We start from the raw sequence: 16,845 nt of genomic DNA on the forward strand, positions 1-16,845 counted from the left end.
TGGCTATTTATTGGTAATGCTACTTTTGGTTATTTGTTTAAGATCGAGCATATATCTTTAAGTTGTTAATCACACAGCCACTGTATCCAGACTGTTGAGAAGCAAACTATCAAGCAAAACTCAGAGCGCGCAGCAGGAGGCAGTCGCTTTCCTAGGCTCTGGGGAAAACGATCCAACCACGCCCACTCTCCTGCCCGCCCGCGCCTCTTTTCCGGGAGACTCGGCTCTGAGAACCAGAGCGCCCCTTCTCCCACGCGCCCAAATCTTTTCCTATCAGCATGCGTGCGCTTGCGCAGTTTCCAGGCGGCGCCTTTCCAGCGCCCGACCGCTTCTTTCTCCTGCTCTCCTCCGGCTTCCCCCTCAGCTCTAGCTTTTCCCTAAGGGGTCATCACAGGGCGCCAAACGCGCGCCCGCGGGAAGGCCGAGGGCGGGGCGCGGCGCGGCACGGCACGTCAGTGGCCTTCCGGGCGGAAGTCCGCAGCCTCCCGAGCCGCTGATTGGCTTTCACACTGGCGCCTGTCTCGGCCCCCGCGCCAGTTTTGGGCTGGTTGGCGCGGAATCGGGAGATTCGGGACCATGGCGCCAGTGCACGGCGACGGCTGTGAGATAGGGGCGAGTGGTGAGGGACGACTCCGCGCGCGGGGCTCCGGGTTGGGACCGTGGCATTATTGCCGATGGTGGGGGTTCTGAGGGAGTCTCTGCATTATTTTTTTCTAAGGGAGGTGCACACCCGGGTTGGTTTGGGCGCAGACCTTGGTCGTCCCGGGCGGGGGCCCTTCTGGCGTCGGACCGGGCTTCCTTTAGGCGCGGTTTGCTCTTGGCAGACCCGAGCCTGGAGGAATTTTTGTTTGGGAGGCTGTCTCACCTCTGCCACTAAGAGTCTCCACAGTCGATTGCGTTTCTATTTCTTTTGGTGAGTTGCACCCACGTGCTGGGTATAACTTTGTTGAGACTGGCCCCGTGGGGCACTGTCTTGGCCGAAAGTATTTCACTCCGATCACCCTAAGTATCCACTTGAGGGCTTGAACAGAACAGATCTGTGCCCCTTTTTGTAGGAACTTCCAGGAAAATTTTATACATTGTAACTAAGCGGGAAGAAAGCTCTAAGTGCTGTCATCTGGGAATAAAGCGTTTTGTATTTTTAGGTAATGGGTTTCTACTTTATGCATTAACAATTTTTCTTTCAGATTCTTTGGAAAGTTCTTCAAGTGCTGCGTAGAAATCATGTTCACAATCTAATCATTCCTGGTGAAGTTTCAAAAAAAAATGGCATCAGTTCAGGGCATTTCAAATCCCCTGTATATCACTCCGTTTGTCAGGGGTATCTTTTATTTCCAAAAATAGAATACAAAAATGCAAATAGATTTGTCTGATTTTTGAGCGGTGTTCAACTAAAGCGTGACTTCAGTAAACTTCTAACTTAAAATCAGATGCTTCACTGTTAGCTCAACCTTCACCTCTCCTGTCATTCAGATACATCACCATTAATGAGAACTCGCTTCCTAATCAGCTTCCTTTGCATTCACCTAGTTGTGAGTCACAGATTTCAATTTGTTCTAGCCGTTCGTTTTTTAAGACTATTTTGGAGAGTCGACCTGCCTGGATTACAGATGGGATGTAGGGTGTGAGTATGTGAACAGTCTTTGCAGCCCTGTATCAGTGATTTGCCACTCAGCCCTTTCTTCACCCTAAAAACTACGTCATCTATGAACATCGGGAAATCACTTTGGTGGATACTGTGCAATTTGAGACTCCTCTTAACTCATGGTGTTGATTAAGTAGTTGCTGGGGACTTGTGACTGGAATTTTTCCTTTAGAGCAGACTGAAAGATTGTTACCTGAAAGACTGCTGTAAGCTAGTGTCTGTCTGCTTTTGGGGAGGATAGAGGTACTCCAGATGGTAATTTTGAAACAAATATTTAAACCTTTGTAACTGGATTTTTTCATGCTTATTCTTTTTTTGCTAACTTACCTACGTGAAGCATTGGAGACACACTCCAAAAGAGAAAATGTAGGCTTTGTTTTTTTTCTTCAGTGTTAGAAGGCAGGGCACCTTGTTAATGGCAGTGAAAAGTTGAAGGGTATATAACTGGCTGTTACTATATGTGAAAAAATATCAGGGAAATTTTTTTTTTTTTTTTTTTGAGACGAAGTTTCCCTCTTGTTGCCCAGGCTGGAGTGCAGTGATGCGATCTCAGCTAGCTGCAACCTCTGCCTCCCGGGTTCAAGCAATTCTCCTGCCTCAGCCTCCCGAGTAGCTGGGATTACAGGTGCCGGCCACCACACTGGCTAATTTTTTTGTATTTTTAGTAGAAACAGGGTTTCACCATGTTGGCCAGGCTGGTCTCGAACTCCTGACCTCAGGTGATTCACCCACCTTGGCCTCCCAAAGTGCTGGGATTACAGGCGTGAGCCACTGCGTCTGGCCAGGGAAAGTTTAATGATCAAAAAAGCAGGCACAGTGGTTCATTCGTTGGTTCATTCAGCAAATATTTATTACATACCTACTAGGTATAAGCCTTCTGCCAGGCTCTGGCATTATGATGGTAGGTAGGCTGGACATGGTTTGTCTTCATGAAGTACAGATGGTAAACATCATATGCAGAAAACGGCTTTGCTTTGTTTTTGCCTTCTGAAGCTAGACCTTGGTACTCTTAGGTGTGGTGTGTGTGGGGTATGTGGATGTGTGTTTGACTTCACACAGAAACATTACATGAGCCGCTCCTATATTGCTAAGTGCAAAGTAAGATAGACATCCTCATGTAATCCTTAACAGCTTTTGAAGCAGACATGATTATCCCCATTTCACATATGTGAACCCTGAGGCTCTACATCAGTCGGAGCCCTTATTTGTAAGCTGCAGGAACCAACTCTAGCAGATTGGTTAGAATTTGTTAGAAGAATATCGTGTTCACAGAAACTCCAGGAGGACTAAGAAGCCAGTCTGGGAGCTATGTAGACAGGAACAGTGAGTGAAATTGTGCCTCAAAAATGGGCTAATGAGGAGGTCATTGCCAACCACGACCAAGTACTTGATGCTATAGCTCATACCTTAGGACATTGCTGACATTATTGTCAGTTTTGTAATCCTCCTGCAGCTGTTGCTACTTGTAGAATCTTTTAAAACCCATGCCCCTTTCCTTGTGACACTAGCTTCTGATTTAATGTCTGAGCAGGTGTTCCTAATAGAGCCTATTTTATATGCCCATGCTCTAGGCTGCAAGGGTGCCTGGAAAAGAGCATCAACCTTTTCAGCTTCTGTAATGGGACATAGGCTCTGTTGTCTCACCAAGACTTATAAGGGATGGGGGCCGGATTTCACAGTTTCAGATGCTAGGCAGCTTAAAACAACAAGACACCTGTCTGCTGCTTAACTGGTTAACCGGTGTTCTCATGTCACCCAGCAAATGGCAGAGCTGGAATGTGCTGCTTCTCCCCAATCTGGTTCTCCTACTCACTCTACACTCTCTTGTCGAATTTACCTTGCACACTGACTTCTCTCAGTTTCTGAATACACTGTACGTTTTCATCCCTTTGTGATTTGGCTCATGCCTCTTCTTTTGCTTGTGCCACTTTTTACCTTGTTTTCTGATTGTGAAATTCAACTCCTTTTTCTAGGCCTGTATTGGAAACCTCTCCTGTGAAACCTTCCTTGATTTCTCAGGCAAAATTAACAGCTCTCCTTTGTATATTTCCTCAGCACTGAGTTCTTACCTTTTCTATGGCACCATGTTTATATTGTGATGGTAATTTCAGGTACTTTGCTTTACTTGACTGCCGGCCTCTTTTGGACAGGCAGCTCTGTGTTATTTGTAATTGTACCCTAAACCCGGTGTAGTGGAACATTGTTGCCTGTGTAGTAGTGGGGCATTGCCTGTGTAGTGGAACATTGTTGCTTGTGTAGTGGAACATTGTTGCCTGTGGAGTAAGTGCATTTGAAGACCTACAGATGTCAGGCCTCAAGGGAGTCTTGAATACACTGAGGCCAGCTTTTCACTTTCAGGGGTCATGTTCAGTAATCTTCGAAGCCTTTTCATATAGGCCTGTTCATGATTTTTGAAATCATTTGAGTGACATCCAAGTTTTTGTGACTGTCATCATTAAGTACCTTTATTCCTTAATTTTTACTTAATGTCTTTCTGAAAATGGATTTAAAAGTCAAATGTGGAAGTCACACAATAGAGTGAGATGTTATAAAGAGAGATTCCATTTCTAGAAAGCTAGAAAAAATAAGATCTCTAATTATGCTTCACCTTTAAGCTATAGTCTCAGCAGTTTATTGCCAGCATTTGGTGCATGTTCTTTAAATTGTATCTTCTATTTCAGTCAAACATTTAGTCAAGCAGCTTAATGTTGTTATGAACATTCTAGTGGGGTTGGAGTTTTAGGCTGCCTCTTATCCATACTTCTCCTTTTCTTTGCCTGCTCCTTTTATAAATTAATTAGCACCAAACACAATAAAATACTAAATTTCACAGACATAGATGGCAATCATGCTGAGCCTAAACTCATGGTTGACAGGCAGCACTGTTATGCTTGACTTAGTTATTCATCAGTGGGTATGTGAAAGTCTTTAATTCGGTGGATGATTTTTTTTTTTTCTTTTTTTTTGAGACGGAGTCTTGCTCTGTCACCCAGGCTGGAGTGCAGTGGTGCACCCTTGGCTCACTGCAACCTCCACCTCCTGGGTTTAAGGGATTCTCCTGCCTCACCCTCCTAAGTAGTTGGGATTACAGGTGCCTGCCACCACGCCCAGCTAATTTTTGTATTTTTAGTAGAGATGGGGTTTCACCATGTTGGTCAGGCTGGTCTCAAACTCCTGACGTCACTCAGGTGATCCACCCACCTCAGCCTCCCAAAGTGCTGGGATTACAGGTGTGAGCCACTGCGCCTGGCTGAACTTTTTTCAGTGTGTGTGTGGAATGATCAGTTTATGATGACCAGAGCATGAATAATTCAAAAGTTGAATGAATAAACACTGAAGTCCTCTGATATTTCAGTAATTTTTGACAAGCCATTTTAGCCCCTGTAGTTGTTTTAGTAGCATCCTATGTCATAACCGAGGCCTTGAAATAAGTGGTATATCAGTAATCCCTTCAGAGCCATCTTTGTTAAATTTCTCCAGTCCTCAATCTGTTCCTTCTTTGAATTTCTGGGTACTTTGTCTGAATCTCTTTTAAGGCATGTATTACCTCTAAATATTGTTTAGAGCCAGTTGCTACTTGTCTCCTGTGTTAGATAGTAAGTTTTGTGAGTACAGAGACCATGTCTTTTTTATCTTTTTTTTTTGTTGTTGTTGTTTTGTTTTTTGTTTTTTGAGATGGAGTTTCGCTCTTTTTGCCCAGGCTGGAGTGCAATGGTGCGATCTCAGCTCACTGCAAACTCTGCCTCCCAGGTTCAAGTGTTTCTCCTGCCTCAGCCTCCCGAGTAGCTGGGGTTACAGGCACGCACCACCATGCCCGGCTAATTTTGTATTTTTAGTAGAAACGGGGTTTCACCATGTTGGCCAGGCTGGTCTTGAACTCCTGACCTCAGGTGATCTGCCCACCTCAGCCTCCCAAAGTGCTGGGATTACAGGTGTGAGCCACTGCGCCCAGCCTGTCTTTGTGTCTCATAGGGCCTAGTACTTTGCAAAGAGTAGATGCTCCTTGAAGCCTTTTAGAATAGAATACAAAATGAATAGTGCTTCTATAACCCACTGGATTACTTCTGACTGGTCATTTCTAATGAAAAGGTGATAAATTAGCTAACAGCTGATCTCCCTTGTTTAGTGTCTCTGCAGGATATCAGTTGAATTGGGAGTTTTCCTCTTTTTGGAGAAAAAAATAACAGTGGCTTTGTTTTAACAGGATCTTAGAGGAACTTTCTGGCGAGTCATGTATATTTGGATATGTATGTTTGGCCATGAGCTTTGTGAATTATTTACATTGTAAACATTATCTACTTGTTTATTACTAAAATTGTATGTTATTGTTGGCTAGAAACTTTTCCTTGGTGTTTGAGGGAAGATGGCTGACAATTTTGTAACATCTCTTGTAAATTTTTTCTTTTTCCCCGCTGTGTCAGATTCAGGGAGTTTTGTAGCTTCTCGAGCCCGGCGAGAAAAAAAATCAAAGAAGGGGCGCCAAGAAGCTCTAGAAAGACTGAAAAAGGCTAAAGCTGGTGAGAAGTATAAATATGAAGTAAGTAGCCATTTTTCTTCTTTATTCCTCCTGTGCATCATCTAATTCATAGCCTGAAGGTAGTCTTATGTCACCTTTGCCCCAAATTAGAAATACTCGTATATTTTAAACTTCTTGTAATGGGAATTTATTAGTGTTGAACAAGCATGGGTATGAGGTAGATTTACAGATCATGGAGAATGCTCAACCCTTAAAGTTCCAATAAGGTATTTTACAGATGATTTTAGAATTCCAAAATGAAACTACATAGCCATATCTATATTTCTCCTTATTGAGCATGCCGTATCTATGGTCAGTCCCATTGGTTTTTTGCAGTCCTTTAGAGGTGCTTTTACTTACTCTTAAGGTATTGAGCAGTCTAACTAAGTGCTACTTCTTGGAGAGAACTGTTCTTCCTAATCTCATTTGCAAGGGTAGTGGCAATGGAGACGTGGACCTTAACTTCTGCCGTGTTCTGCTTATAAGATTGAATGTGATGCTCTTTTGGTTTTCCTCTACCCACTGTTTATGGCCTGCAGGTAAAAAACAGAGTGGCCACCATCTGCATAAATATTGTCTAGTGTCATCTTCAGGGCTCCCTGAGTATCTTAATTGCCTCATGGCCAGAAAGTGATTAACCAGTACTAGAAAATAACAACCATAACTTTTTGAACTAACATATTATTCTAAGTGCATTTACCGATGTGTTTATTCATTTAATCTTTTCAATAACCAAATGAAATTAGATACTATGATTAATAACATTTTGCAGGTGAGATATCTGAGGTACGGGAAGTTTAATGAGGTCACAGTGACAGATCCTTTTTTGAACCCAGGCAGTCTGGCTCAGGATATGAATGTTTAACCAGTTAATCAAATAAGAGAATATTTGCCATTTGTCACCATTTGTTCAAGTTAAGTGAGGCAACCAGATCATAAAAGGTTGATCAAAGGATTTCAGTAAAACAGGAATAAAGCATTTTTTTTTTTTTGAGACACAGTCTCGCTCTGTTGCCCAGGCTGGAGTGCAATAACATGATCTTGGTTCACTACAACTTCCACCTCCCAGGTTCAAGTGATTCTCCTGCTTCAGCCTGCCAAGTAGCTGGGATTACAGGCGTCACCACCACGGGTGGCTAATTTTTGTATTTTTAGTAGGGGCAGGGTTTCACCATGTTGGTCAGGCTGGTCTTAAACTCTTGACCTCAAATGATCCACCTGCCTTGGCCTCCCAAAGTGCTGGGATTACAGGCGTGAACCACCACACTGAGCCCAGGAATAAAACATTTTTAATGTAGGTACTTGTATAAAGGAGTTCCATGGGGCATTTCAGATGTTGGCACAATGTGGCTGATTTCCCTTTAACACTGTGATGTTAATTGTATGGCTCTAAGAGTTCATGCTGAGCAGTAGTAATGTTGTTTTTAAAGATTGAGTCGAAATGACTTTTTACTCAAAATGATATTTAAAAATAGTTTTCTGGTATCTCCTTGATAATATAGTGAATCACTTAAATAAGAGACAGTCTGTCTTCAACCAACAAAAATAATCACGCCAGTTCCCCTCCAACCCTGAAAAAGAAAGTTGGTCAGTATGGTAATATTAATTGGACTGTTTTGCATCTGTGTTGTTAAAAACTTAATTTGGTAAGGCAGGTTGTTTCTGTTACCAAATCAGTATTTGCCAGTGATTCCTGTAGAGTAGGCTAAAAGGAGGTGAAAACTCAGCCAAATCCTGTAATTATTATAAGCCTTATAGGTGTGGCAGAAATCCAGTCATCTCTGGCCGTCAGATTCTAAGAGCTCTGTCCAAGTTTTTTCCTAGAGTATTAACTCTTCAGATGGAATTGTTTCTCCCATACTCCATTTAAGAAAGGTAGAACTCTTTTTTTTTTTGTTTTTTGAGGTGGAGTTTTGCCCAGGCTAGAGTGCAATGGCACTATCTTGGCTCACTGCAACCTCCACTTCCCAGGTTCAAGCGATTATCCTGCTTCAGCCTCCCAAGTAGTTGGGATTACAGGCACCCGCCGCCACGCTTGGCTAATTTTTGTATTTTTAGTAGAGACCAGGTTTCACCATGTTGGTCAGGCTGGCCTGGAACTCCTGACTTCAGGTGATCCCCCTGCCTTGGCCTCCCAAAGTGCTGGGATTACAGGCGTGAGCCACCACACCCGGCTGAGGTAGAACTCTTGAGAGAATGGGAGAATTTTTTTTTAAATCTCGCTCTCTCACCCAGGCTGGAGTGCAGTGGCACGTTCTTGGCTCTCTGCAACCTCCACCTCCCAGGCTCAAGCGATTCTCTTGTCTCAGCCTCCCGAGTAACTGGGATTGCAGGTGCCCACCACCATGTCCGGCTAATTTTTGTATTTTTAGTAGAGATGGGGTTTCACCACGTTGGCCAGGCTGGTCTCGAACTCCTGACCTCAAGTGATCTGCTCGCCTTGGCCTCCCAAAGTGCTGGGATTACAGGCATGAGCCACTGTGCCTGGCCAAGAATCGGGTCTTTTTTTTTTTTTTTTTTTGAGACGGAGACTCGGTCTGTTACCCAGGCTGGAGTGCAGTGGCATGATCACAGCTCACTGCATTACTGCAACCTCTGCCTCGCGGGTTCAAGCGATTCTCCTTCCTCAGCCTCCTGAGTAGCTGGGACTACAGATATGTGCCACCACGCCTGGCTAATTTTTGTATTTTTAGTAGAGATGGAGTTTCACTGTGTTGGCCAGGCTGGCCTTGAACTCCTGACCTCAGGTGATCCACGCACGTGGGCCTCCCAAAGTGCTGGGATTACAGGCGTGAGCCACTGTGCCCAGCCTTTGGTAATTTTTAATAAGTATCTATGAGATTTTGTAAACCAGCCCACCAGAGTCTCATCTGCAGAGTCACTGGCCTGTCCCCATGGGCAGCAGCAGCAGTGGTGTGTATCTTTCATTTGTTGCTTTAGCTGTGCAGAGGTTGTCTGATTTACTCATACCAGTAGCTCATGGTGTTCTGACCCTTTTGCAGTCGGGCAGCCAATGTGATTGGAGGACCTGCCACTCTCTGAACTTGTCTTTCAAATAGCTCAGCGTTTAAGTCCTTGTGCGGTTTCAAGACCTGAGAACGGTGGGGTGTCAGTGGTAATACAAACAGGGTCACTCAAAAGCTATTTCTGGTTTGCCTGTAGAATATACAATATGTTTGTTTTGCTAATTTTTGGAGGCGGATGGATGAGGAAGATTTTCCTTTTGAATTATATTTGTTTGGTTGAACAAGCGTGAAAATTATCGTCTATTCGCAGAGCGTACATTAGCTAGTGGAGAGGGAAGTGGCATGCCTTACAGGTTTGCTAAGTGTAGGAGAAACTAGTCTAGAAATTACAAGTGAATAATCCCCAAAGCAGCTAATGAAGAATTGGCTATAATTCAGTTTGTTTTTTATGAAATAGATGAGTAATTGATGGTATGACAAGTGTATTATGCTAATGGAATCATTTAATATCTTATGTTAACACCCACCTAAAAGGAATACTAAGTTAATTGATGTCTATTTAAGGAAAACCCTGTAGTGGTGTTGAATGTCAGAACTCATGATTTGGTTGCAGCTACTCCTTCAGGCTGCCATTCCAGTTTCAATTTGACAATTTTTTCATCAGAATTGTTTAACACTTTCACTCTATTTGAAGCTTTTTTTCTGAAACTTGTATAATGGTAGGTCGAGGACTTCACAGGTGTTTATGAAGAAGTTGATGAAGAACAGTATTCGAAGCTGGTTCAGGCACGCCAGGATGATGACTGGATTGTGGATGATGGTAGGTGGGGCGGGGGTGGGGGCGGGGATGTTGCTTCCTAGGCACTGTGTTAGTTGCTTCTTGTAGATTCGCACTCATGTGGTGGAGTTGCTGCTTTGCCTGGGCAAATGTAAGGCACTGTTAGGATTTTACCTTTGGTTTGGATTTTCCTTTAATTATTTGAGGATGAGGAAGCAGAATAGCAGGACGTTTATTTGGGGATATTTTGGAGAATCTAGGCACATACCTCAGGATGTAGTATAAATCCTCCAGGTAATGGCTGTGTAAGAATTGGGAGGAGCCCCTTGTCTGTGGGGCCCATGCACAGCGCTTGGAATTAAGGAATGCAGGTTCAGGATCCATCGTTCCTACTTTCCAATTCTGTGACCTTGGACAAGTCACTTAATGTCTTTGCGCCTCAGATTCTTCATCTGTAACATGGGGATAAGAAAACTACCTTCTCCCAGAGTTGTTGTGAGGCATATATGAGGTTCTAGGTATGAAAATTAACTTGGTCAGGAGAAAGCACCATACAAAGTCTTGTCCTAATGTCCTGGGCCCCTTCTGAAAGCTCATTGGTTCTCACTGGTAGGGTCTGACTTCATGGCCATGTGAATGCTGACCACAGGGAGCATGTAGATTGTGCCTGTGACTATTTATGTTTCTACTTCTGTAATTGGATTCAGCTATATTGCCAGTTTTCCCTTGTAGACTGGGATATCTCTCTCTGGACTTGTGGTAATCTTGATTCTTTTTATTCTTCTGGTAGAGTAAAACTGCTGTAAAGCATCCTATTGTGGCAGACTTTGATCCTATGGGCCAAATCGTTTCCTGAGGTCACCTAGCTAGGTATAATATATATCATTTGGTTTTGACTCCACACCTGCTGTGTGGATGCTGTGCATTGTCTGACACCTGTGTGAACAGAATTCTGCTGCACTTAAAAATAGCACAGGCCAGGAAAACATCTGAGCAGGTATAAAAGGTTTTTTTGGTCATGGCTAAAATATTATTGGCCACTTTTAGAAGTTTGATCCCAGTATTAAATTTTGTCCCTGCAGATGGTATTGGTTATGTGGAAGATGGCCGAGAGATTTTTGATGATGACCTTGAAGATGATGCCCTTGATGCTGGTGAGAAAGGTACCTACTTTTTGTTTTCCAGGATGTTGTTTTGAGATTTAAAGAATTCTCTAAAATTAGAGATGACTTGATACTCTGATAGTTTACGTTTGAGAGAAGGACCTAACTACCATTGTTATTAGGTATGGAATATGTTCTAATATGAAGAGAAGTATGGTTATGTGGAAAATTAAAGATAAAAAGCAGTAACAACACCAGGAAATGAAGTTTCATGTCTCTATTGTCCAAGTAGTGTGGTCTTTACTTGTTTTAAAGTTTTCAATCCTATGGTCATTTAAAACTTGCTGATTTTGAGGGCTGCAACAGTAATTGATCTCTTTTAATTCCTACTGAAGTGATGTACTTAGAATTTTAGCTCTTTGCCAGTTGTATAGCACAATAACAAGGTTTAGAACTAGAGTAATCAGCTTGCTTTGTCTAATTGAAATTTAAAATAATATGGATGAATGTGTCAGATTGTCTTAGCTGTACAATCATTGGCAATTTTTTTTGAGTAAACAAGCCTGATTTAGTTCCTGTAAAATGAGAATACTGAAAATTCTCTTCAGTATATTTTTTTTGTTTAGTTTGTTAATTAGTCTTCTACTACCAAGTGGTAGATTGGGGTCAGCAAACTGTGGCCCTCTCACAACCAGTTTTTGACAAAAAGTTTTATTGAGATATAGTTCACATACCATACAATTCGCATATTTAAAGTATACAATTCAGTGGCTTTTAATATAGTCACAGAGTTGTGCAGCCATTACCACAATCAATTTTAGAACATTTTTGTTACCCCAAATGGAAATCATGCCTGTTTTTGTGTGGCTCTCGAGTTGAGAATAGTTTTTACATTTTTAAGCAGTATTTTAAAAACAAAAAATGCGACGAATATGTAACAAAAGAATATGTGACCAAAAGCCTAACATCTGTGCTGTCTTGCCCTTTACTGTCTGAATCCTCATTTGCAGAATAACATTTTGCACCTTAGTTTTCTCTCTCCTTCCAACCACATACACAGAGACTTTTTGCTCAGTGGACGTTTTGAACTTCAGCAGTGACCTCCTAAGAGTAAGGATACTTGACTACTTAACCACAATAACATTATCATGATATCTAATATATTGTCTATATTAAAAGTTTCCCAATTAGCCCAATAGTATCTTTTAAAGCTATTTTAAAAAATGCAGAATCCATTTTAGTTTTCATGTCTCTATAGTCTTTTTTTAATGTAGAACGGCAACACCCGCCCCCCTCCCCGCTGCCGCCCTGGCCTCTTTTTGTCTTTCATGACATTGATTTTTAAAGGGACCAGGCTGTTTGTTTTGTTGAATGTCCCACAATCTGAGTTTTACCTGACTGCTTCGTTGTGCTTAGATTTGGGTTAAATATTTTGGCAACAATAAATATTTATAAATAAATGCTTTGTTTTTGTTAAGACCTACAATATAAAATTCTGTCCTTCCAATCGTTCATATCAGGGGCATATGATGTCACTTGTACCATTATTGTTGATACTAAGTTTGATCTTTTGGTTAAGATGATATTTGTCAGATTTCTTCCTTGTAAAGCTACTTTCCTCCCTTTTGTAATTAATGCAAAATAGGGGGTGATAATTTGAGACCATGTGTATATTCCATTTCCCCATGAATTTTTACCCAGTGCTTTTAGCATCTATTGTTGATCCTTTCCCTTCTTTTAAAAATTATTGCTTCAGACTCATGTATTTCTAAAAGATTTACTGTTATAATTCAGCAGCAATTATTATCATTTTTCCTTTTTATGTTCAAATTATCCCAGATTTGGCTGGTAAGAGCCCCTTTAAGCCACCTCCTGTGTTCTTTTGACATGGCTCCATCAGTCTTTGAGCATTTCCTTGCTCTCTGGGCTAAGAGGATAAGATGTTCCAGGTTTAGCTTGTATTCTTCCTGCCCTAGACGTGGAACCAACCATTTCTCCCAAGAATCCTGGTTCCTTTTAGTGGGGAATGGTGTCCAGATATGGGAGATGGATGTGCTCATTGCTGTTGGAGTGTAATGGCTTCTAGGCCCTTTCAGTGAACAGAACAAGGAAATTATATATATGTCATGAGTTCATACGGATATATTTGATTGGTTGAAATGTAACATCACTGGATTCTTTATCTTCCCAATTCTATATTTGTATCTGCCTTCACCCTCAATGAAAACCCATGTCTTCTAAAATATACACAAAATAATGTCAGAATCACTAAATCATTATCTGTACTAACAACCTTTCTAAGTAAAGTTTATGATTTCTCTACAGTTTTATTTGTTCTTGGTATATATCCTAAGGGTCTGTAGTCAGACTATAGTGTTCAGAAGCTATGTAATTCTTTAGTGTGTGTTGTATTAATTTACTACATAGGTTCATTTTCTGTTTGTATTCAAATTTCAGTTTTAAAAAATCCTTTAAATTTTGCTTCTGAATATTGTAAAACATTTATATGTTTTAAAAATGAAAATCAGTAACTTTTAGTTTCTGGTTTATTACAAAAAATAAGCATATGTGTATTTTTTCTATGTGTGATATTCTTTATTCTTCATTCATTTATTAGTTAAATTAGAATATGTGAACCATCTTCCTGGTTCTGCCAACCTGTATAATGTGGAAATTTTCTACACTGGTACCATTTGGTAGCAGTGTGGCTAATTGTGTATTTCTAGTTTGTGTGAGTCCATGAAGAAGAGAATGAGCTCATGTGCCACTTTCATTTCCCTGAACTGAGGAGGCCTATGTTAGAGTTATGGTTCTGTTGTTAATTGTCTGTGTCATCTTGAACTAATCCCATTACCTATCTGGACTTGAGTTTTTGTCAGCTGTAAATTAGGAGGTTGGACTGGACAGTGAGCTTCTCAAAGAAAGGACTCATGTCCTGGTAATCTCAGTGCTAATCACGGTAGTGGACTCAAAGTAAGTATGTAGTTTTGTTGAATAAACAATCCATCTCTGTGTTTCCATAGTCATCATATTATCTCTTCCGAGTAATACGTTAGTGAAAAGAATGATTTGATCCGGAAAAGAGCTAGTCTTAGAAATTTTTGTTTCGTGCTTTGCCACCACCATTCACCCACAAGTCCCCACTGTTTCAGTGTCCCTTTCTAGGAGCCCAGTAAAGGTCACAAGATCCTAGGAAGGAAAATGGACTTCTGCAACGCACTTTAAAGACTTACAAGAAATTACTGAGTTTTGCTTAGAAGTAAAAAGTCAAAGCTTTATGGTGTGGATCTAATTCCTGGCATGTTTTCAAACAGAAAAATGGCCGGGTGCGGCGGCTCACGTCTGTAATCCCAGCACTTTGGGAGGCTGAGGTGGGGCAGATCACCTGAAGTCAGGAGTTCAAGACCAGCCTGGCCAATATGGTGAAACCCCGTCTCAACTAAAAATAGAAAAATTAGTCGGACGTGGTCGTGGGCGTCTGTAATCCCAGCTACTTGGGAGGCTGAGGCAGGAGAATCTCTTGATCTCTTCAACCCGGGAGGCAGAGGTTGCAGTGAGCCAAGATCGTGCTACTGCACTCCAGCCTGGGTAACAGGACAAAACAAAACAAAACAAAACCACAGAGAAAAATATCAACCAAGTCCCAATGAAGAAAAATCAGCAGGAAAATGCAATAAAACAAAACAGAAACACTAAACTGTGGAAGAATTCCACCTCAAATGTTTACTTGTATTCATCTTTTTATCCTTCTGTCTAAATCCTACTAACCTACAATGGTGAGATTAAAGCCCTCTCATGAAGCCTTCCTTGCTATTCAAACCTCTGTTGACTTCCTCTGTTCATACACTGTCAAGACCTGAATTTTATATACTAAACATTTTGACTATTATATTCTGTTTTCAAAGTACTCCAGATGATACAGATCTCCTGTCTCACATTTTTCACAAATGTCCTACAAACCTTTTCACAATATTAGGCCCATGGAAATACTTTTTTTTTAACTATGGTAAAATACGCGTAACATAAAATTTACCATGAGTGACATTTAGTATATTCACAGTGTTTGCAACCATCACCATCATCTTGTTCCAGAACATTTTCATCATCCAAAATGGAAGCCCCATATCCATTAGCAGTCACTCCCCAATCTCTCTTCCCCCAGAGCCTGACAACCATTAATCTGCTTTCTATCTTTATGGATTTGCGTATTCTGGACATTTTATATTTCATATAAATGAATCATGCAATATTTGATCTTTTGTGTCTGGCTTCTTTGACTTAGAAGATTTTCAAGTACGTTATAGCATGTATCAGTACTTCATTCCTTTTTATTGCTAAATAATATTCTGTGTGGATGTACTATGTTTTGTTTATTCATTAGTTGATGGACATTTGGATTGTTTCTACCTTTTGGCTATTGTACGTAGTGCTACTATGAACATTTATGTACTAGTTTTTGTTTGAATGCCTACTTTCAATTTTTTAGGGTACTAATCCAGGAGTGAAATTGTGTATGTTGTTCTTGTTGTTTTTTTTTTTTTTTTGAGATGGAGTCTCGCTCTGTCACCCAGGCTGAAGTACAGTGGTCCCTTCTTGGCTCACTGCAACCTCTGCCTCCCGGGTTCAAGTGATTCTCCTGCCTCACCCTCCTGAGTAGCTGGGATTACAGGCATGCACCACCACGCCTGGCTAATTTTTGTATTTTAGTAGAAATGGGGTTTCACCATATTGGTTAGGCTGGTCTCGAACTCCTGACCTCGTGATCTGCCCGCCTTGGTCTCCCAAAGTGCTGGAATTACAGGTGTGAGCCACCGCGCTGGTGTGTATATATATTTTTATTTCCTTTTCTTTCTTTTTTTTTGGAGACAGATTCTTTCTCTGCCCTTCAGGATGGAGTGCAGTGGTGTGATCTCAGCTCACTGCAGCCTCTGCCTCCTGGGCTTAAGCTATCCTCCTCCCTTAGTGTCGCGAGTAGCCAGGACTACAGGTGCGTTCTCCCACGCTTGGCTAATTTTTGGAATTTTTAGTAGAGACAGAGTTTCGCCATGTTACCCAGGCTGGTCTCAAACTCCTGGGCTAAAGCAGTCTGCCCACTTTGCCCTCAGAAAGTGTTGGGATTACAGGCATGAGCCACGGTGTCCAGCCCCTTCTCTTTCTTAAACAAAAGATAATGTTATAGGGGTTTTGTACTTTGCTTTTTTCACGTAGCAAGATGTCTTGAAAATCACCCCATATTAGAACATAGAGAGCTTGCTTTTAATTATTTATTTCTATGTAGCTGCATAGTATTCCATGATAGGGATTGCACCATAGTTTATTCAGTGGTTTCCTTGGAAGGACATTTAGATTATTTTGAGTAATTTGCTATTATAATGCCACATCCAATAACTCTGTGCATATGGTGTTTTCCTCAGAAAAAATTCCCACAAGTGAGATTGCTGGCTCAAAGAGTAGCTTCACGTAATTTTTTTTTTTTTGAGATGGAGTTTTGCTCTTGTTGCCTAAGCTGGAGTACGATGTCGCGATCTTGGCTCGCTGCAACCTCTGCCTCCTGGGTTCAAGTGATTCTTCTGCCTCAGCCTCCTGAGTAGCTGAGATTACAGGTGCCCGCCACAACACCCGGTTAATTTTTGCATTTTTAGTAGAGATGGGGTTTCACCATGTTTGCCAGGCTGGTCTCAAACTCCTGTCCTGAGGTGATCCACCCGCCTCGGCCTCCCAAAGTGCTGGGATTACAGGTGTGAGCCACGACGCCCAGCCCACTACACATAAAATTTTACTAGCTATTGCCTAATTCTTCATAGGACTTATCCCATTTTACACTTTCATGAACAATG

At 41.6% G+C, this 16,845-nt stretch overlaps 1 protein-coding gene across 2 annotated transcripts in view; it reads left to right on the top strand.

Annotated features, from left to right (window-relative positions):
- Positions 1–568: 568 nt before the first annotated feature.
- POLA1 (DNA polymerase alpha 1, catalytic subunit) overlaps positions 569–16,845 on the top strand; it is a 308,750-nt gene continuing 292,473 nt past the window's right edge. The window contains exons 1-4 of one of the 2 annotated variants that reach the window (XM_025373524.1): positions 569–619; positions 6,067–6,182; positions 9,851–9,947; positions 10,988–11,068. In XM_025373524.1, the coding sequence (XP_025229309.1) occupies positions 577–619; positions 6,067–6,182; positions 9,851–9,947; positions 10,988–11,068 (337 nt within the window). In that variant the 5' untranslated portion in view covers positions 569–576. Of the gene's footprint in view, positions 620–6,055; positions 6,183–9,850; positions 9,948–10,987; positions 11,069–16,845 lie in introns of both variants that reach the window. The other variant, XM_025373525.1, reaches the window with a different exon arrangement.

Source organism: Theropithecus gelada, chromosome X (assembly GCF_003255815.1).
Source record: "Theropithecus gelada isolate Dixy chromosome X, Tgel_1.0, whole genome shotgun sequence".
Classification (NCBI taxonomy): Eukaryota; Metazoa; Chordata; class Mammalia; order Primates; family Cercopithecidae; genus Theropithecus; species Theropithecus gelada.